This window comes from Colossoma macropomum, unplaced genomic scaffold (genome assembly GCF_904425465.1).
Source record: "Colossoma macropomum unplaced genomic scaffold, Colossoma_macropomum, whole genome shotgun sequence".
NCBI classification, from domain to species: Eukaryota; Metazoa; Chordata; class Actinopteri; order Characiformes; family Serrasalmidae; genus Colossoma; species Colossoma macropomum.
Genome location: NW_023494787.1, coordinates 10,830,895 through 10,854,123, shown reverse-complemented (window position 1 = coordinate 10,854,123; position 23,229 = coordinate 10,830,895). Strand labels below are relative to the sequence as shown.

The 23,229-nt window shown below is 38.4% G+C and overlaps 1 protein-coding gene across 2 annotated transcripts; it reads left to right on the top strand.

Moving 5' to 3' along the window:
• Window positions 1-527: 527 nt before the first annotated feature.
• il2rb (interleukin 2 receptor, beta) lies at window positions 528-23,019 on the top strand. 2 transcript variants are annotated; one of them, XM_036566109.1, is made up of 10 exons: window positions 528-699; window positions 7,532-7,606; window positions 8,271-8,388; window positions 9,687-9,765; window positions 11,552-11,642; window positions 13,606-13,730; window positions 14,770-15,004; window positions 17,549-17,627; window positions 18,573-18,657; window positions 22,068-23,019. In XM_036566109.1, the coding sequence occupies exons 1-10, from the start codon at window positions 669-671 to the stop codon at window positions 22,809-22,811; spliced, it is 1,662 nt and encodes a 553-aa protein (XP_036422002.1). In that variant the 5' UTR covers window positions 528-668; the 3' UTR covers window positions 22,812-23,019. The 2 variants fall into 2 exon arrangements, with proteins under 2 accessions (XP_036422002.1, XP_036422000.1); XM_036566107.1 differs by having other exon boundaries at window positions 7,529-7,606.
• Window positions 23,020-23,229: the final 210 nt, after the last annotated feature.

The following is a 23,229-nucleotide window of genomic DNA, read 5'->3' as shown; positions in this document are numbered from 1 at the left end:
TTCTCCTTTTGGAGATAATGTTTCTCACGGTGGTTCGCTGGTGTCCCAGAGTCTTAGAAATGGCTTTGTGACCTTTTCCAGACTGATATATGAATCTAAACATCACTTTAATTGAACCTTCCCATCAATGTGGGATGCTTAACTGGTGATGTTGGCTTGGGTCTGTCTAGTTTACTTATCTAAATTTAGTTAGTGGGTTAACTGAGTAACTAAAGGCTCAATTATTTATTTATTTATTTTATTTTTTTTCCACACAGGTCCAGCTGTTGGCCTTCAACAAATGAAATCATCATTTAAAGACGAATGTGTTTTTTTCAGGTTGTCTTTGTCTTATATTAAAATTTATTTGAAGATCTAAAACAATTAAGTGTGACAAATACACCAAAAATATGGAGGAGGTAACTACTTTTTCACAGCACTGTATTCAGAGAGATAGAAAGAAAGAGAAAGAGAGAGAGAGAGAGATGAAGGAACGGACAGAAGTAGAAAGGGAGGGGCTGAGCAACAGAGAGCGAGAGAGAGTGAGAGAGAGAGACAGTAGGAGAGGAAGAGAGAGAGAGGTAGAGAAACAGAAAGAGGGTGAGCAAGTGAGAGAGAGATATAAGGGCTTAGTAAATGTGTGAAAAGGTCACATGGATGGATATATTTTCGTCTCTCCTGGCTAACTGATGCATCTCTGTCTGCAGTTACGAACGACAGGTGAGTCTCCTTCATACACACACTCACACACACACACACACACACACACACACACACACATACACTGAAGGTTCAAACTGATGTCATCAACTCCAGCAGTGTCTAAGAAGATGTTTATCATTGTGACCTTAAGGCAAGTGAATAAACCACAGCTGTAGTGGCCATATATGTGTTAACATTTCTCAAAATGTGCGTTATCACAGTGTGTTCCACCACTAGTAGCGTCAGAGGTCTTATATAACACTCATTCAAGAAACGATCAGAAAGGCTTAGCACCAGATGACTGTGTGTGTGTGTGTGTGTGCAGATGTATTCATATCATGAGCTAACATGAACATTTTGAGGTTGCGGGGATATTTGGCTCCACTTTGCGAGGGAAAAAAAAATGTGTTTTTTTTCTCTGAAACTTTTTAGCTTTTATTGGAAAAAGAGGTCAGTGCTGATCTTTTGGTTGCTATGGTTATGTTTAGGTGTACATTCGTATGTGCTTTTGCTCAATCGTAGTTGTCAGTAATTTGTCACTCAACTGAATATACTAAATGTCACAGACTCCCCACCTACACACATTCACGCACACGTCCATCAGCAGTGTGTGGAGCAGCTACGAAATAGCAAGCAGCAAAGACGCATGACATCATATGCACAAGCTGAAGAAGATTGAAACAGTCATTTTGATACTGCACGACTGCTGCTGGGCGTAGTGTGCGCGTGTGTGTGTGTGTGTGCTGACTTATCTTCACAGCTGACATTTTTAGAGCGCTGTGACTTCTGCAACTACTAACTGCAGCTTTAATATATCTCCTCAACACTGACATACCTCTACAGCCGCTGCTCATAGCTCACATAAACACACACCTATATGCAATGATAACATGTCAGATATGACTCATGTTTTGGTAGTGAAAATTTTAGCTCATACTGAGCATAACTCAAAGACTCTAGACAAGCAAACACAGCATTGAACAGTTGTACACACAAATCATCATATTTTTCATTAAACACAAAAAAGTTTACTTTAGTACAGACAATATGTGTTTCAGTAGTGACATTTCCTAAGGTTACACACTGATTTTCAGACTTTGGGAGACATTTACTTTAAAACAATGGGATATAACTGCTCACTATGTGGCCACAAGGGACAGACATGCAGTCTCACTTCCTGCTCTAAATTGCAGGGGTGTGCCTAAAATTAGGCACCACCTATACACTAAAACTGTGTTTCGGTAGTGACAGGAAAACGTGAAACAGCATTTTTTTTTATTAAAGTAATGATAAGTCTAAGTCTTTGAACTCTACAGAAATTTAAAAGATATTAAAAAAACATTGAAAAAAAACATAAAAAGTGTAAAAAAAATGGAAATAATACAGAAAAAGGGTAAAAAAAAACATTGAAAAAATACAAAAAAGCCACTTCCCAATAGAACGTAACCTATAAATGATGATTTTACATATGTTTAGCCTATTACTGTCTCAATTGATGTGCTAGCTTTAAAAAAAGATCATAAGATAATCCTTGTAAATATTGAAGGAATATATTTTAAGAGAAGGAATTAAACATTCTTAACTGATTACGTATATACACTCCTGGGCAAAAGTAAGAAATATAATGTTTTTAGAATGGTTTTGGCCTGTTCAGAGTCCAGCTAAACACTACAGAGAATATTTGGTCTCATACTGAACACAAACTAGGTGAACTGTTTGAAGCCATTAATCCAATTGAGGCCGTTTTGCGGGGAAAATGCGTAATTGACATCTAGGTTTCATAACTTCAGAAGGACTTAAACTACAGGCATGATCCACATATCAGAACATTCAGCTCAAACAAGCTAGCATGATATCATTGAGCTCTTATGTCAGCATCAGTCAGTAATTTGGCTCAGAAAATCACCCAAAATCCTGATATCACTGCTCTGCTTTTAGCCTTTATATTACAAAGGGTTAAAAATAGCGACATGATTCACACACCAGAACACTCATTAAACCCTGACCTGCCTAGCCAGAGTGAGAAATCACACTTCTAACCATCCCACAGCCAGAAATACAGCTCCAAACACAGCCTGACCCACATAAAACATGCTATTAGCTCTCTGCTTTAGCCTTCATATGGCAATGAAAGGGTTAAAACAGCGACACAATTCACACATCACAGCTCAGCAGGGCTTGCCCTGTGTGTCCAGAGTGACCTTATGCACATTCAGTGAAGGTTCAGTCAGTAATCCAGTTCAGATCCTGCGTTTACCTCCATTTAAATGCCCAGTTTAAATGGATGACTGCACATGTGCGAATCTAGAACTTTCCCTCGTGTCTCAAACGGTCCTCTGATTGACTTAGACTCTGAGTTTTTATATGTATGTATATATATGCGTGTGTGTGTGTGTGTGTGTGTGTGTGTGTGTGTGTGTGTGTATGTGTGTGTTCTTCAATGGTCAAGACACCCACTGGACCTCCACAGAGCAGGTATAATCTGGGTGGTGGATCATTCTCGGCACTGCAGTGACACTGACATAGTGGTGGTGTTTTAGTGTGTGTTGTGCTGGTACAAGTGGATCAGACACAGCAGTGTTGCTGTCGACCAACCAAAAGTATCCGGTCAGCACCGTCCTGTGGGCAGCATCCTCTGACCACTTATGAAGGACTAGAGGAAGACTAACACAAACTGTGCGGCAATGGATGATCTATTGTCTCTGACTTTACATCTACATGGTGGACCAACAATGTAGGAGTGTCTTGTAGAGTGGACAGTGAGTGGACACAGTGTTTAATATATATATATATTGAAAAAAAAATCTGCTTCCGGCTGCTGTCCACAAGGAACACGCACACACACACACACACGCATATATATATGTGTGTGTGTGTGTGTGTGTGTGTGTGTGTGTGTGTGTGTGTGTGTGTTCCTTGTGGACAGCAGCCTAAAAGGCTGGAAGCAGAATTTTTTTCAATTCAATTCTGAATATAAAGATATTATTTACCATCCACAACAACAAGGGGTCCTGCATGTATCTTCTAAGTGTTTATATGAAATGTCAATGGTAAAATAATGGTATACCTACAAAACAACAGCTTTGTTTGGATGCTATTTTGCCTCACAAGACCCTTGCGGACAAACTGTTTTCTTCTCCAAACCATTCTGAAAACTGTTCCAGGCAACATATTCACAACTATTTGAGGTAATAACTTTTTGTGAGGAAGATCTTAGAGGCATTAAACTCTTTAAGTGGCTTATTCCAGTCATCATAGCTGTGAACAAATCTAACTTCTCTCATTTCTCATCTCTACACCATTTCTCATCAAACAACATATACATTTCAACACTGGAATGATGTCAACATGTTTAAAAATCAGTGGAATTCTCTTCTACTGTAAAAATGCTAAAGTTCTGGATCTGGTAGGTTGATTTGGGGGATCATGGTATGCAGTAGAAAATGCACAGCATTAAAAAGGTACATTAAATGTCCAGCTCAGTGGAGGTTTTCCCAATAATGTTCTTACACAACAAAGAACCACTTGTACATAGTTCTCATTTTTAGATAGTGGCACGTATTTATTATGTCATATCGTCACTATCATAATGATATCATATCTCAGAAATGGTAAAATAATACCAGAAAGAAATGTTGTTCTTAAGCCTGATGTCCATTATTGTAATAAGATATTATTCTGAATAATTGCTGTGTTCCAAGTAGAGCAATTCTGTTGGCTCATTCATTGTGAAATGTTCATACAGTGTAAAAGGCAGGAGTTTTTGTCTAATGGTATAAAAATGAACAAACGTTTTTTGGATAGCCAACTGTAGATTCAACGTGACTTTAAATCGCATTTATCTAAATATCTATTAAATTCAATCCACGACTTATTAAATCTATTACCTAACCAACAACCTAACACTCACTCTAAATCTAACCTTAACCTGTACCCAAAACCTGAACCTAACTCTAACCTTAACCTCAACTCAGAATTTAATCCTGGCTATGAATCACCAAGTTTCGGCAGTAGAGTATCTGCAGTTGTACTTGCCAAATTACATATTTTGATCATTTTAAAAGTAACTTCACAACACACAACCTCTGCAGCAAACTATTAAAAAAAAATAGAAAAAATTGTAATAAATAAATAAAATGAACCTCCATGTAAATATGCTAGGTCATCATATTATTTAATAGCTATGCTAGTTACTAGGAGCTATTAGCTAACATTGCCTATACTAGCTACTTGCTATCTTGACAACGGTACAAAGTAAGTTAATGTTCTTAGTGCACTATGAATTTCAATTTGACTTTCAATTTAAGATGATCTGGCTTCAACCAGCAAAAAGTAATTAAAATCATACAGTATTCCTGGCTACTTACAGGTACTTACAGCTACTTACATAATACTGAGCAAAGCCTGCTCGATATTGTCCAAGGTTTGAGAAATTGCCCAGACGTGAGTAAAATGTGCAGAGTAAACTAACAACTTTTAGTTAAAGTTGCCTGAAGTTGGCTTCCTATTCGCAAGCTAATTTTGCGAATTTTCCATTCCAAAACCGTACTGCAGTTACATCCGGGCCCCGGCACAAGCTGTAGCATTTAAGAAGGAATGGAACTTTCAATCAAGAGGCTAACTTCAATAGAAAGCTTCAGCCTCATTTCAAGATGAACATCAACCATGGCTGTTGGTGGTCCGGATCTTTGGGAATAGTTTGAAAAGTGCATCTCTTCTCAGCCTGGAATGGTAAAAGTTCTGCAAATAGTCCACCATTTCCATCACAGTTGCTCGGTTGTCATTGCTTCCTGTTGGGCTAGAATGAGAGCTGGTATATGTAAATTTTGGGTCCATAAATATTAATGAATCAAGACTGTTGCATAACAGTTTAGGATTTTAGAATTGGCCCATTTTACTGCCCTCTTTTGCAAATGCAGGATTTAGATTTGAAGGAGGAGACAACAGTGCTTGTCTCTAAGGTTCATGGTATGACAGTTCCATGTAAATACAGTTTTCCTTTCTCTAAGAAAATAGAAAAGTATAAAATAGTAATTGAGGCATGTGCAAAAGTCTGGACACTCTTCTGGTTGTAAATTCACCCGTTGGGCTTTAATCAACTCTTTAGGACTCGTTAGGCAGGTCAATAATTGGCATTAGGTATTGACAATAATAACAATTCCAGACTGTAATGAATTCTCTCAATCTTTAAACCTTGTGCCAACACTCAATAACCATGGGCTAATCTGAGCTCTTCTGGCAGCATCTAAAAAGTAAGCTTATGGATGCCTACAAAGCAGGGGAAGGTATAATAATAAATCAAAGTGCTTCCAGCTCATAATTCTCACTGTCCAAAAATTAATTAAGAAATAGTTATTTAGAAAACTGTGGAAGTCAAGCTTAAGAAAATCTCAGCTAGAATTGTTCATAAGCTGACCAGAAAGGCAAAGTAAAACCCCCACATAATAGCAAAGGACCTACAGGAAGGTCTAGTTGACCAGTGTGTGGCAGTGCACCATTCTACTGTTCTGATCTACTTGGAAGAGTCATCAGAAGAAAAAAAAAACCTTTCCCTGCAACCTAATCAGAAAAGCCAACATGTTAAGTATGCAAAACAACATCTAGATAAGCCAGAGGCATTTTAGAAACAAATGCTGTGGACTAGTGAGGTAAAAATGGAAATCTGTGGCCACAGTCGCCGCTGTGATCTATTATTATTTGCACTTTGCATTAAGTCATCATTAACTCTGAAATATTTTCTTTTTTCAAATGGAGCCTTCTAGACTATATCTGTTTAAGGGATTTCCAAACTTACTTTAACATGACAACACCAAGCCACATTCTGCATGTGTTACAATAGCATGGTGGTAGACTGGCCTGCCTCCCACTGAAAGCAAGTGGTGCTTCATGAAGCAAAAAGTATGTAAATGAAGACCCCACATAGTAGCATAGATTCGTGCAACAACAGAATGGCAAAGAATTCTGCTTTCAAAACTGGATTAACCAAATAATTAGTAAGTGTTGATAAAGGAAAGGTGATATAACACAGTGGTAAACATGCTCCCGTCCCAACTTTTTCAGAAGGTGTTGCAGGCATCAAATTTGGAATGCACATATATTTTACCAAAAATACAGTAAACCTCGTAATGTAAAACATCAAATGTCATATTTTGTTTTGTTTTCAATTTAATACACATCAAACAGGATTCAATAAACACTGCTTTCTGTTTTTTGTTACAATTTTACATACTTTTTTTATATACTAATTTTTTTAGAAATGAGTGAATTCAATAATGGATAGTAAATTGAAATAAAGAAAGTCAGAAACAAAAACAGGCAAGTTAACAAACAAAAAGAATGACACTAATGTTGCTGACTTGGCTATTTTAGCAAACTGGCTGATCAAACTGACCGCAGTGCTGTCCAGCAGAATTTTTGGCTTCACACTCATGGTAAGGGTGTGTATGCAGTTACCAAATTTAGGCCTTCAACAACCATAAGATGCTGTTTGTTTGTGTGTGTGTGTTTGTATGTGTGTGTGTGTGTGTGTGAGTCACACTTTCAGCCACAAGTAAAAACAGAAGTCTGTGGTTTTCTCTATCCTTCTTGCATCTCCCCAGCAACAGTTAGTGACCTCCCCTCTTACGGTGATAATGTGGGAGGTGTGTGTTATGCGTGCGTATCTATCTGTCAGCCTGAGCGCATCCGAATGTGCATGTGGGTCAGTGTCAGTCAAATAAAAATGTGAAATCGTTTCTGCATGTGGCTTTAAAGATTTACAAACTGCTTTAAAGTTTGTGTGATATTATAATTGACATCATGAATACAAACTGATGTCTGTGTGTGTTGTGTTTTTGTTTATGTGTAGCAGCAGTGATGTGGAGTGGTTGGCTAATTCCTGTTCTCTTCCTTTCTGGCACAACTTGGCCAAGTCACGCGCTCACAGGTAAGTGCTCACTAGTGATTCGAAGTTCGATTCGTTTTACTAACCCAGTTCTTTTGAACTGTTAGCGTAAAGCTACACTATGTAAGATTTGTGGATTTGGAGACCTCTCATTAAAATGTGTAATTACATAGAACATGTGGAAGAACATTTTGTAACATGGGTTGTGCTTAAGAACTCTTCCTTGAGCAGATAAATCTGACGATTTTAGGTGTGTTGAATAAGTAAGCTCATGTGTTCAGAGGATGTATGTGAATGATGTACTGTTGCCATCATATCTTCATAAGTATAATGTTGATTTTGTATTTAAGAGCTAAACATCAAGCCAGGTCTTCTTTTTAAATTTGTGCATGTGATGTTAACATGTAAAGACGTATGACATGGTCCAAAAACTCCTGTGAAATCTTGTGAAAATATTTTAGCATGTTTTTTTCTCTCTCTGAGTGATGCTACTTCTTTCAACATTAACCAGAAACTCTTACATAGTGCAGCTTTAAATAATAATATACTTTATTAGTATAGCAGTCTTCATACATGTAATGAAACTCAAAGTTCTTCACAAAGGGTTAAAAGACCAAATACAGACAACAATTATGTAAAAATAACTTGGTACTCATATATACTTTTATATTACTAAGATTAAAAATTTAACTCTGAACTCTGTCAGGTTTGTCCTGTGTAAATGACTTCAACACCAATATCACATGTGAATGGCACAATGCAACACAACATGCTGGCCAAGTCTGCAGCCTTCATGCAAGCAGAAATACATTCAAGGGAACTCAGTGAGTCATATATGTGTGTATGTGTGTGTCTGATATGTATATGTATATTAAGCTGCCCAGTCGTTTTATCTACTCTTATTGGCCATTACAGTACTGTGCAAATGTCAGAGACCACCCTTCATTTTTTTAATCCACTTTCATAAGGAAAGGTAGTCAAAAAACATCAATGAAATTACAGGAGTTTCCAAAATGGGAGTGCAAAAAATTGGGAAAATGGGAATCCTGATACCTTTGGAAGACCTGGCTGACTCCCAAAAGTGTGACCATCAGACAAAAAACACTAAAAGCTTTCATCTTTGAGAGATAGGAGAAAATGATGCTCCAGTTTTGTTTTAGATCTGTGAAAATTCCCAGATACTTCTGTCCATCCTTCAACTGGGAGAACACGCCATAGGTCAGAAAGAATGTGTAGCTGTCAAGATGCCATTATTGAGAAAAGGAAATAGAACACTGAAAGTGGACACCTGAGATGTGGAGTAAGGTTTCATGGACTAAATTTGTGATTGGAATTTGTTGGATCATGAGAAGCAGAGAACATACCCAACTTCTAAGACTGAACTTTGGAAGTGTTGAAAAATATCCCAGCAAATTTCTTTGAAAAACTGAAAGCTTGGAAAAAAATGGAAGTCATGATAAGAGAAAAGGCTGGACACAATTAGTAGTGAAAATATTGATATGATATTTAGTTGTTTTGGTTGTTAAGTTGAATTGGTGAAAAGTGCTCTATGACTTTTGCACAGTACTGTATATTAGATTGTACTATGTACTATATACCTCCACTATATATAATTATACATTGTAGCCCATCCTCTGCACAATTTATCAGCCCCTTTGTGATTGCACAGTTTCTGACCACAGGACCACTGTTGACAGATATTATCTGGATGTTAAACTATTCTCAGCACAGCAGTGAAACAAACATAGTAGTGTGTGTGGTGCCGGGAATGAGTTTATCAGGCACACTGGTGTTGATGGGGTTTTCACACACACGTCAGTGTCACTACCAGGTTGAGAGTGGCCAGCCAAGCGCAGCTCTGTGGTCAGAAGCTGACAATCTTTTTTTTTTTGCATGCTTACAGGCACTAATGCACCACAACTTGCTTCTTGCTTTTTCTGTACATATGTTTGTTTGGAGAGTAGCATAACAACTGTCTGTACTGTTTGCTTCCCAGGTAATGTGGGGTTTTTGTACATGATTTCCAATTATTCTATTTATAGCATGTGTGTGTGTGTGTGTGTGTGTGTGTGTGTGTGTGTGTGTGTGTGTGTGTGTGTGTGTGTGTTTGTTTGTGTTACAGAAACGAAAGATGTGTTCTACAGCCATTAACATTTCATTCTAATGGAGCAACAGGCTGCTGGATTGACTTTAAGTCACTGGTGAGCACAAAACATATCCTTCATTTAATATATATATATATATATATATATATATATTGTTCACCTTATATCTCCAAAAAGGCAACTTTACAGGATGAGAAAAAATGTTTTAATGCAAGGAAATGGATAAAAAAATATATACATACATACATACATCAACTAAACCGCTTATCCTTCTGGGTCGCGGTGGGGTGCTGGAGCCTATCCCAGCTGTCTTGGGCGGAAGGCAGGATACACCCTGGACAGGTCGCCAGTCCATCGCAGGGTGGATAAAAAAATAATCCAAGTAATTTTGGATCATTTCTGTTGGTCCATTCATCATGAAATGTATGAACTGGCCTTTTCAAATTTTGAAAAAATTGAGATACAAGGTTTTTTTTCCCCAAGAGCAGCAATATATATAGATATAGATAGATAATGAAGATAATGAGATTTATTGTATTCAACCTTTGCCTTCATTACAGCTTCCGTCATTTTCTGGAGACTTGCTTTCAGTTTTTCAAAGAAATCTGCAGGGATATTTTTCCAAACTCAAAAAGTTCAGTCTTAGATGTTGGTTGTATTTTCTGCCTCTCATAATCCTTGCCATCCCAAAGACACTCAGTGATGTTGAGATCAGGCCATTGTTCTGAGAACACCAGCAGCTTCTTTGTTTAATTTGCAAATGTTCTTCTTTTTTTGGCTGTTTTCTTTTCTCACTAATGGCTTCTTGACAGCTACACATGCTTTCAGACCCACGGTGTTGAGTTGTCTTCTCACAGTGAAAGGATGGACAGAAACACCTGTGGGTGTTTTCAGATCTGAAGCAAGAGTGGAGCTTAATTTTCTCCTCTCTCTCAAAGATGAAAGCTTTAACATTTTCATCTTTTACTGTTTATCTGATGGTGACAGTTTTGGTGGTCTAACAGGTCTTTCATGTTTGTTTGAAGTCTTAATTTCTCTATAGATTTTAATCAATTTTTAAACCCCAGTTTTGAAAACTATTTTTTTCACTAATTTTCATTTGTCTGTCCCACTCCTTATGTAGATGACCTCTCATATATAATCTCCTCAAAACTTTTTTTTTGAAAACTAAATAAATTGTACTTGGCTGTTTTGACTGGATAGTACATACACGAAGGGTGGTCTCTGAGTACTTTTGCTCAATAGTGTACACAACAACATTTCTGCAGGGTTTACAGATGTTTGTGCTTTAATGACACTAAAAATGTATATATATTTTTAATAAGACACTTCATGATATTGTTCAGTTCACTTCATGATATTTATACCTATTCCCACTTTACAGTGATATCCCACTTTATTTGTCATAATGTCAAATGGTTATACATTTAGTTTCTATACTAGATGTGCAGGGGGTCTTCAAAATAATGAGGACACCACATAAAATATACATACTCACTGGCCTTTTTATCAGAAACACCTACCTTAGGCATGCTCTTCCATCTGTTAATGAACAATTAATCAGTCCCACTTTACCACATCCATCAATGGACAGGAACCACCACGGTACCACCACTGACCAGATTTGGGTGGTAGACCATTCTCAGCATTACCATTGATGGATGGTGGAGGGGGTTTATGAGTGGTGTTTCCATTACTTTGTACACACCCTGTGTTATATATGTATTTTGTAATACCAATGCATGTGTTATGTATCGCATTTATTTGATTAGTGTCCATATTCTCCATTTACGTCTGCATCTATCTATCTATCTATCTATCTATCTATCTATCTATCTATCTATCAAGTGATTATGATTCTGCTTCTCTTTCTTTCTCCTAGCGCTTTACATTTGCAGAAGAGATCAATTTAAAGGTAATCTGTAATGGCACTGCAGTCTTTGGTCTGGACAACTATAAGCCTGGCCGTAACAGTGAGCTTCCTTTTTCTCTTTCAACTGAATTTATTTGCGTTTCATTTAGTATTGCTTTGCCTTGCAGTGACTAAATAAAAATGTCCCATGTTCATGACAAATACTCTGGCTAAATATGTTCTGTCACAATATCTTCTTATTGTTTCATGATCACAGTAAAAACACAACGGTTTACATCAGTTTTACCCGTTTTTTTGAATGGTTTTATAGCCCCATTTACACTGAGTTACCAATTTATTAGTATTGCACGATCTATTAATCAGTTCCCTCAACCCCAGTCATCACTGGTCAGTTTCTGACTACAAAGTCGCTCTGATTGTTCGATGGTAGACCATTTTCAGCACAGCAGTGACGCTGACATTCCGTGGTAGTGCATGTGGCGCAGCTGCACTGGTCTTCAGGGATTTTTACCCACATCAGTGTAACTGCTAGATTGAGTCACCAAAACGTTTTCAGCCAACAGCAGCTCTGACCTCTGATGATGGTCTAGAGGACAGGTGACCACTGATGATGGACAAAAGTACAAATAACACAAATTGTGAATTGGCAGAGGAGCTACAGCCTCTAACTATTCACCACCAAGGTGGAGTTACAAATGAGGGGTTTCCAATAAAGTGCCCAATAAGTATACACAGCATGTAAAAACTCCAAAAATGCTGCTGTGTCTGATACACTCCTACCAGTGCCACACACTACCATGCTACCACTAGGTTACTATGGTTACCACTAGGTTACCAATGTTGTGCTGAAAATAAACCACCACCCAGATAATATCTGGACAGAGGTGGTCTCATGGTGGTTCCTTTCCATAGCTGGAGGGTGTAGAAGGGGGCTGATAGTCTGTAATTGTACACCTACAGTAGTGTGCAAAAGCCAGATTGTTTAAAACCATTTATTTGCACTATAAGTGTGTTTTTGCTTGTAAAAACATGATATATCATCAGAATGTACACAACTAAATAATAATGCAGTCAAAAGTAATAAAAACCTTCCAAAAAGTAGTTGATATCTTGTAAGCTGGTTAGGAGAACACAGGTGTGGTTCCAGATTTCTTCTTGACACCCTTAGCCATCACATGGATTTGTTTAAATCCATCACTAGCACACTTGATTTAACTTGAACTGAATAGATATACCAAGTACTGAATGATGACTACAATTAATGATTAATACTGGGTGTCTGTAAAGGGGGTGGTTAAATAAAAACATTGACATACATAAAAGCACTACTTATTAAATTAATATTAAATTACACTTTACTGTAGGGAAACTGACACAGACCTACAAAAATATTTATAAACACTTACTTAACTAGGCATCATTTGTGATCATTTTTGCATTTGACAGCTAAACATTTATGTCGGTTGACACATTTTTTTTTTTCTGATATGAGATTGTATCATCACAATTTCTTGGGTGAAATGACAAACTTGTGTCACAGTGACATAATGCTGACAATATGACAGCTTGCCAAGTGAAGCTGGTTAAACATTTCCTGTGGCCTTTGGGTAAAATGAGTTTCATTTTGCCATTTATAAACTTTAAGCTGTTACAACATCAGCAGTATGTCACTCTGATCTACGCTAAGCTACAAAGTCAATTGGTTTTACATGTTATATCATTTCAAAGAAAAAACATAAAGAAACTATGTCATAAATGTTACGCCAGCTTGACATCAATGTTGGTAAATGCAGTAGGGTAAGTTAGGGGTAAGTAAATTGCAATGACTTGTTTAGGTAGGTGTCATGTAGTCAAAGAGTTATCCAATATTATTTGTACTTATTCTAAGCATTCAAACCACTTTTAATTATTAAGACTTGTGCTTAAGACTTTTGCACAGTAGTGCAAAGTTAAATGGATGTAATAAAGAGGTAATTTACTAAATATAGGCTGATATTTGTTATGAGATGGAAGATGCAGTGACAGTGGCGATTAATGCTGGTGTCTTTTGTTTTGATTGACAGTTAAACTGCGTCCACTGGCGAGGCCAAATGTTTACAGAGGAAACATCAGCTGGAGCAAAGGAGCTGAATCTTCCATGAATTGTGAATATCAGCTACAGTTCAAGTCTGCATCACAAATCTGGGAGGTCAGTGTCTGACTACGTGTGTCTGGCGTGTGTGGGTGTGGAGGGCGGGGGGGTAGGGGATATAGATTTCATTGTTGTACACTCTTCCTGGCAGAATACTTCTAATTCTGCAACATAATTGAGCTGCCTTGCATGTACAGCATGTTTAAGATACCCACAGATTCTTAATGATGTTCATGTCAGGGGACTTTGAGGCCGATTCCAAAAGCTTCAGCTTGCATTTTTTTAAAAGGTTCATGGTGGATTTTGAGTTGTATTGAATCATTGTCTTGTTGTACAAGCCAGTGGATTTCTAGCTTCAGTTTCCTGACTGTGTTACATTTGGTTTGCCATTCCTTAGTCCACCCACCCATTTCCTACACCACTAGCTGTTACACAATTCCACAATTTTCTCCAAACATTTTGGTGATTATGGTCAAAGAGTTCCATTTTTATTCCATCAGTCTAAAGCACTTATTTTCAAAATGCCCCTGGCTTACCTAGATGTTGTTTTCCATTAAAACACTGATTTTTGTGATGAGGTCGCATTCCTGTGGGTTTTGTTTTGCTGTTTTAGCCAGTATACGAGCAGTTCTATCTGAAATTTTCTTGGTCTTCCAGATCTTGGAAGTCCTAAAATTTCTTAATGACATTTTGGACAGCGTGAAACATAAATTTGATCTTCTTATAGCCTTCCACTCCTCTGTAGGCATCAATTAGCTTCATTTTTAGATACTCACTCAGCTGCTTGGAGGAGCCCATGGTTGCTGAGTGAGCTTAGAAGATTTGAATTATCAGTCACAGAATTACTACACTGTGGAATTAGCAGCTGACAGTTCCGAAGGATAATTCTTGACCTTCCTAGTCAGTCCCAATAAGTCAAGTAAGGTCTAAGAAGCTAATTAAGTTGATGTCCAAAATTTCTAACATGCCACAATACAATTACTTTTTTATGTTTAAGGTCAATCAAATATAAAGTAACTGTGCATGAACATTAACATTAACTGTGTGTGTGTGTGTGTGTGTGTGTGTGTGTGTATGTGTGTGCATGTGTGTGTAGGAAGTTCAACCAAGGAAGGTGGACCATACCTTGGTTGTACTGGACAGTGACTTACTGACACTGGGTGATGAATATGAGGCCCGAGTCAGAGTGAAGCCTGTAAAGCCCGAAAATGATGGCCAGTATCTTGGCCAGTGGAGTGACTGGAGCCCCTCCATCAACTGGACTTCTGAAGTTGGAAGAAACAAAACCGTATTAGACCAGAACACACAAGATACTACTATACGTACATCAGGTACATCCACCCTTTCTCTCTCTCTCTCTTTCCTTCTCTCCTTATCTCTTTCTCTCCAACCATTGAAAAAAAAAAAATCTAATCTCATCAAGTGAAAACATCCAGAGCAAATGCCACATATTTAAAGTTAAATCTGTTACAAATCACCAGACTTCAGAAGTTCCCAAAAGGCTATCTCAGATATGTGCAATACTTTCAGGAAATAATGTCATTTTACATATTGCATTATAGATATTTTCCATAAGGCAAACCTTAAGGCTACACTCACTTTCTAAAGCATCTAACTGTATTTGTGATTGAGTCTAGCTGTTTCTGCCTGCTTAGCCTGAATCAAAATTAAAATATTGTGCAGGTGAAGGCGCTCCAATCACTATCTGGAGGGAGAAAGTACATTTGTACAGGGCTAGTGTACAAGTGCTGTGTCTTAATCGGATGCTGATCCAATCACCATGATCAGATCATAATGATGAGATGTTGATGACAACTGCCGAAACGGCCTTTATCTCAAAAACCGTTGGTGATTACAAGCCTACAGTTTTGTTAACTATCTACTGGGCATAACATTATTTTTCCAAACTTATCAAGTAAATCTGCAGTGTTCCAGCAGGAGACATGGTAACACTTTACTTTGCTTACATAACATCGACAGAACCAGTGCAGCATGCTGCACAGATTTTTATTCAGTCACATTACGATTACCAGTAATTGACATGACAGCTACCATAAAGTTTGATGTTTATGTCAGCTTATGTCACTTGCAAACTTTTGCTAAATGTACTACGACTATGATGTATTATAACAATTAACTGTATTGATAACAATCTGTCATTACATTATATAATATCTGCCAGGACATATTTATGGTATGATTATGTTATCCATGCATTCACATGTATAATATTTAGCTTATGAAGTGACACTGCACTGGCAGATAAGTGAATTTTAATTCAAGCATTATTTCTTGAAAGAAATTATTTGTTATCCTAGCAATGAAAAACACTCAAGCATAATACACATAAAAAATACACATAAACAATGCAAGTGATCTCTGAAACCACTTCAGGAGATGCTCTGAGACACATTTTAGCCAGATGTTATACAAGGTAAATGCATCTGTCTCTCCAAACCACATTCGACCACCAAAGCCCCTCCCAACACTGTGGTGATGCCTCCCCCTGCTGGGAAGGAACTGCCCCCTGTGCTGCCCTAATTAACACATTTGGCGGTGCTCTACAGTTCAGTCTTAGGATGTGAGTTTCTCCTTTCAGTTCAAGTTCAGTACTGTTAGCTTCACGGACCTGAGTGGGAAGCTGTTTAGCTTAAATATGCTGCCAGTTTAAGTTCAACTTTACTTCGCCTCTAGGTTACTTGCCATCTTGCTATTTGTTACATTATAGTGCATGTGGTTCATTATGTATGCTGTGTTCTTGTATCTACTGATGGTGTACAGAAATGCACAACACAGCTACGATCAGGGGTGCTGAGGAAGCTGCATCAGCCCCAGATTTCTGGATTGTTTAACCTCTTAAAATTTTAGGATTATTACATACCAAGTCTTATTATTCAGTAACTACAGGTACTTCAATACAAACTGCTTGAGTTATTTATAGGTTATAGAAGTGTAAAACTTTAGGCCCACTGGTGGGCCCTGGCCATTTAAGTGGTTAACTGCAATTGCTAAAAAAAACACCAGAAAAATAACAAAACAACTGAACTTTAAATGCTTTTAACATAGCAAAGAGCCATGTGTGTGTTTGGTAAGGTGGAATTTCAATTTATCTGATAAAATTCTGCAGTAGTCATCCACTAGTTAAGTTAACGTTGTATTTTAGAGTGAAGCGAATCACTTTCCTCGCCAACTGTTGGATGCTTTGGAAACATAACTTTTACTAGTGAGCATGCTACAAAACCACAAACAGGAGTTGTAGGCTAATTATGTGCCCTAAAGCAGCCCAATACTATTTTTAAAAAATTCTATCAAAGTCTTTATCTCCCATCAGCCATCGATTTTTTCCTACCGTTGTAATAATCTCCCACTAAATGTGTGCATGTAGCTTGACTAATTAAACAGATTGCTGATATGAGACAGGAAACCACCAGGGATCACACAAGTGGTTTCCTGTCTCATATCAGCAATCTGATTGGTCAACACTCTGCTCAGTTGCTTAAGTTGGTCCAGCCAGAGAGAGCAGTTGTATCTTGTTTTCTGTCTCCAAGCAATTCAAACAAATTCGATAAAAAAATTAACACAGCGGTACTTGACGTCGCCGTGTTCGTCACATATATGTTGCTGAAAATGTCAGCACTTCTAACTAAATCCTGTGTCTGTGTTGTTCATCATACAGCCACTGGATTTCATTCTGACTAACCTGAGATGCATTTGACTACTAAGAGTAAATGCACGTGGTTGCAATTAAGTTGCGATCTTGAAACTAGTCAAAAGAAATGACCAGGTGTAAATGGGGTCACAGTGACAGTGAAATAAGTCATATGCAGAATTGTGATGTAGATGGATTGTGTGTTTTATTTCTGTGTTTGGAACAGGACTGCTGACGGGGTTTATACCAGTAATCCTGGTTCTACTCACCTCAATCATTGTCTGCACAGTCCACAGATACTACTGGTAGGTGTATGTGAGAGTATGTATGCTTGAGGTCAAGTTCTAAGGTTTGTGTATGGGTGTATATATATTTGTGGGTTGGTTTGTAACCATAGCTGACTGAGAAAACTGATTAATAATAGTTTCCTTGAGAACAATTTTTCTTTTTATATGCATGTCATATGAATACTCATAAAACATGCTTTCATTTTATTTTTTTTTCTATTTTCCACATGTAGAATATTAATGAAGTCAAAGTTTTAAAATATAGTCCTGCACAAATGTCAGATCACTTTGTGTAATGTCCAGTCAAAAAGCCAATTGAATCATTTTTGAGCATCAGAAATATAAATCAGAAAACATGTATTTAGTAGTAAAAACCTCAAGAAGCCTCAACAACTTTTCAGCGTTTCCAGCATTCACCTGTATGACTGCTTCCATTCTTTTGGGAAACCTGCAGGGATATACACCTCTAAAGTTCAGTCTTAGATGTTGGTTGCATTTTCTTCTTCTCAAATCCATGTAATCCTAAACACATTCACATGCAATAAGATCTGGACTCTGGGGTGGCCAGCCCATTACTCTAACACCAGCAACTTATTTTTCATTTTCTCAATAAAGTCCTGAGAGCTACACATCCTTTCAGACCCACAGCGTTGAGTTGTATTCTTACATTGGAAAGATGGACAGATTGACAGACAATTTATTCATATCTGAAACAAGAGTCGAACTTGATTGTCTTAAGCACTGCTCTGTAGTTATTTTGAAATTACTCCAGTCAGAAATATTGCCCTTCTGTTCAACTGGGCTGTTCAGGGCTATTTGGGCTATACTCTAAACCTTTGTCATAACACAACTGATTGACTCTCTCTACAGTCCCATGTAAGATTCAACTGTGATTACATGAACTACATGTGTTTTTAAAGGAAACCTTATTTGTTTGTCATTGATATGTGTGTTGTGTTGCAGTATGTCAAAAGCAGGCGGTGAACACATTCCTGATCCATCCAAATACTTTCAGCCCCTTCTGTCCGTCCACGGAGGAAACTTTCAGGTAAGCTAACAAGTATTCATTGCTCTAATGAGACCTAAATTCAGGGGTGCATAACTCCAGGCCTGGAGGACCAGTGTCCAGCACAGTTTGGTAGTTTCCCTGCTTAAACACTTCCACTAAACCTGACAATTAACCAATGAGCATAATCAAGTGTGTGAGTAGGTAAGGAGCGCAGCTGTGCAACCCTGCCTTAACTACTAATAGCACTGCAAAATCATGTGAAAAGACATTGTCGGTTTGCAATTAATTTTGTGGTGCTGGCGAAGAAAATGACACAGGAAACATAGCGCTCTAAGCAAATGCTCTTTAATTGAATGCAGCAGCACTGGAGAACCACTGCTCAGCGCTAGCTGACATGGCCAGGAAGCAGACAGGTCATTTCTAACCACATATTTCCCATACATGGTAGCCTCTTAACACTGCCTAACTACCCCACAACCCAGCATAGATTAGCACAAACAACATGTGTGCACATCTTCGACTTAACCACAACTTATTTATACATTTAAAGTCTCTCTTACTGCGAGTCCCACGCTGCCGTGGTGCTCTGTGCATCTCTGCTCTGCATGGCCAAACCTCCCGCACGTCCATGGCCAAAAGAGGGTTGCTACAATATGAAATAGAAAGCTATTTAGACAAATTTTGCATTTGCTTTAGACAAAAAAATGCAGAATTTGGAGGACCAATGATGAAAATTTTACATAGGGAATAATGCCAATCCCAAAAAAATATTTACTCCCACTGTTGTGATGTCAATACTTTGGAAAACTGTTATGTCATTATTTATGAGAAAGTATTTTCGTACTGACAAAGACACAGTTACAGTGTAAAAATGTACAGTCATTTACTGTTTATTTGCTCAGTTTAACACACTGGGGATAAAATAAATAACTTGTACTTTGTACTGAGTTCTACAATTAGTTCTACAATTACAGACTGTAGTTCTACAATTACAGACTGTAGTCCATCTGTTTCTCTGCATACTTTGTTAGCCCCCTTTTACCCTGTTCTTCAGTGCTCAGGACCCCCATGGACCCTCACAGAGCAGGTACTATTTGGGTGGTGGATCATTCTCAGCACTGCAGTAACACTGATGTGGTGGTGGTGTGTTAGTGTGTGTTGCACTGGTCTGAGTGGATCAGACACAGCAGTGCTGCTGGAGTTTTTAAACACCTCAGTGTCACTGCTGGACTGAGAATAGTCCACCAACCAAAAATATCTAGCCGACAGTGTCCTGTGGGCAGCATGCTGTGACCACTGATGAAGGACTAGAGGATGACCAACACAAACAGTGCAGCAGCAGATGAGCTATCTGACTTTACATCTACAAGGTGGACTGACAAGGTAGGAGTGTCTAATAGAGTGAACAGTGAGTGGACATAGTGTTTAAAAACTCCAGCAGCACTGCTGTGTCTGATTCACTCGTACCAGCACAACACACACTAACACACCACCACCACGTCAGTGTTACTGCAGTGCTGAGAACGATCCACCACCCAAATAGTACCTGCTCTGTGTGGGTCCATGAGGGTCCTGACCACTGAAGAACAGGGTAAAAGGGGGCTAACAAAGTATGCAGAGAAACAGATGGACTACATTCTGTAACTGTAGAACTACAAAGTGCACCTATATAGTAAGTGGAGCTGATAAAATGGTCACAATCTTATGCCTGATCGGTGTGTGTGTGTAGTGCAGGCTTTGGTTTAAGATAGCAGTATTGATCAGTAAGTCTGGTGGTTCAATTAAGTAACTTTGCCCCAAGTTGAAAAAAACCCTATCACACTTTTCTCCAATACTATTCAACCCTTTGTCGAAACGTCCCTGTTTCTTTTCCTGGAGGTGAATGGTTTGAGGTTTCCTGTGCTTTTTTTTCTTTCTTTCTTTTTTCACAAGAAACTTGGTGTAGACGTGCTGGCCTCCTGTTGTGGTTTCTTTGCTCCTTCAAGTCCCACATAGTAACGGATGTATACACATACATGCACGCACACTCACACACACACCACAGCAGTTCTGTGATATTCTATTGTGGTATCTGGGATGAGATGCATTTGTCTCTTTTCACAGAAATGTCTCCATCTGTTACTAATCAGTGCTGACTCAACACAAAACGTCACATATACAGTCAGTTCCATAATTATTGGCACTCTTGATAAAGATGGGTAAAAAAGGTCATTAAAAAATGTCTTTGTAAAAGACTTCTCATACTCTGCAACTATCCTTCTCATTGTGCATGGGGACAAATGACACTTGCGTCCTCTTCTAAGCAGGTTCGCTACAGCTCTTCTTGTTTTCTTTTCTTGTCCTCTTAATTTTTGCCTTAACAGCAGATATGGGCCTTTTCTGCTTTGTAGATATTTTGTACAGCCATTGCCTGATTTATGAAGACCACCACATTTGTCATCTCATTTCATTTAGATCAGTGGTTCCCAGCCCAGTCCTCAGGGCCCCCCAGATGGTTCACATTTTTGCTCCAACCTAACGCATAGGGATGAAGTGAAATACTATATGAATGGGAACAATTTAGTCATAGTTCATTCATATGAATTTCACAGGGCGGCAATAATTGTGACGCGGTTTTGATATTTGTTGATAAGTGGTTTAAGATTACACACATTACATATTTTAGTGTGAGATCTGAGCAAATTAACCACAAAGATTTTTTTTTACCCATGTTTATCAAGGGTGCTGTAAATGATGCAGCTAACTGTACATGTACTCATATTCATACACAAACATAGTACATCATTTGTAATGTGAAAGTACAAAGTACATCATTTTTTCAAGAGACTGTTGTTATTTTGAGATACTATGTGAGTATTATGGGAAAGTAAGTCATTTTTTTGAGAAGTCAATATTTCAGGAAAGTAAGTAACTATTGAGTAATTATTTGACACAATGCTGCCAGAAACACAGAAGGAGAAAAAAAATCACTTATTGCAGGAAATGGCCTTCTATAGCTTTTCTTCTGAAAAAAAAAATATTAACCAATAACATCATATCTCACCTCTCCCTCACACCACCACAATCTATCTGCAAATGAATTGCTCAGCGAGCTCAGAGACCTTCCCTAATACTGCTGTGAGCACATATTTCATAGGATAGAAGAAAAATGAGTTATGATTTTCTTTTGATGTACATTTTATATTCCAATTGAAATTGAATTGAAAACTCATCTTTGTCACAATGCGCAATAATAGCAATAGCTTTTTACTAAATAGCTTTAAGAAGTGCTTGTTTGTTTCCCACCTAAATGATAAAAATCTGCACACAAAAACATGGATAGCCACAAGAGGAAAAGTCTGATATCTCTGTGGTCAGTTTAGCGTGCAGAACACATCAGACATTCTGTGTAACTCTGTGTTAATGGTTAATCTGTCACACATTTACCTAAGATACTTGTCTCTCCACAGAAATGGCTGGGCCCTCAGCACTCCACCCCCTCCTTCCACACTCCTCAGCCATGTGACTGTAGTATCTCACCTGTGGAGGTCTCAGACGTTTGGGACGACCCTGTGGCCAGCTCAATGGCACATTTCCACAACAATCCCATGCCTTCTTCTCAACAAACAAGCGGTGACAGCCAGTCATCATCTGGCTTCTCCAACATGGGCTACTTCTACAGCGAAACCCAGCCAGGATCTGTGTCCTTAGAGACCTGTTCAGTGTACTTCACCTACCAGCCTGAAGGGGGCAGCGATGTCTCTCTTCAATCCTCATCCTCCTATGAGCGCCTGCAGGGTCAAGATCAACAGGAAGGGGAACCCTCAAGCCCTGACTCTGGCTTTGGCATGGGAGGAGTAGAAGAAGAGGAGGATGATGAAGAAAGCAAAGAAGAAAAGAAGGAAGAAGAAGGGAGGAAAGAGGAGTGCAGTGGTGTCAACATCCAGCATTTGGTCTCGTTTGTTCTCTCCTTACCAGAAAGCTCGAAAAAAATCACCTCCACAGCTGCTACCCACATCCCACTGAGTTTTGCCCAGCCGCCAGAGCTCTCGCCCTGGCCTGAAGATCCTGAAGTAGCTGCTGCTGGCAGCAGTAACACCTCAGAGGCTCCAGAGGGCGTTGTGGTTAGACCCTCTTCTATGGTGGTACAGCCATGCAGCAGTGGCTACTTAACCCTGAAGGAGATGCAGAAATACAGCAATAAATCTATCTGACTGAGTAATGATCCTTATGGGGGAATTCCACCAAAATTTCTTCAGTATTAAATCATTAAGATATAAACAAAGTCATTCAGGGAAGTTTGATCATTCTAGAAAAACGTACAGTCAGGATTGTTCACAGTGGTAGTGACGTATGAAGCACTGAATGCCTCTAAAAGCTACATCACAGACAGCTATTGCATGAAATGATTATGAACACATAGCACTGTTGTCAGAAGAAAACCTCATATTTCTATTTTTGACATTTTTCAGTTTTTGACATTATTCGAAAATACCTGTTACCCTTTACATTGCATGTCAATTTCATGATGAATGGACTAAAAGAAATGACCTAAAATGACTTGGGGGAAAAAAGGTCTGGGTACATTAACTTACAGTAAAAGTAAAGTAGGTTTTGTCCTTTTCCTGTAAA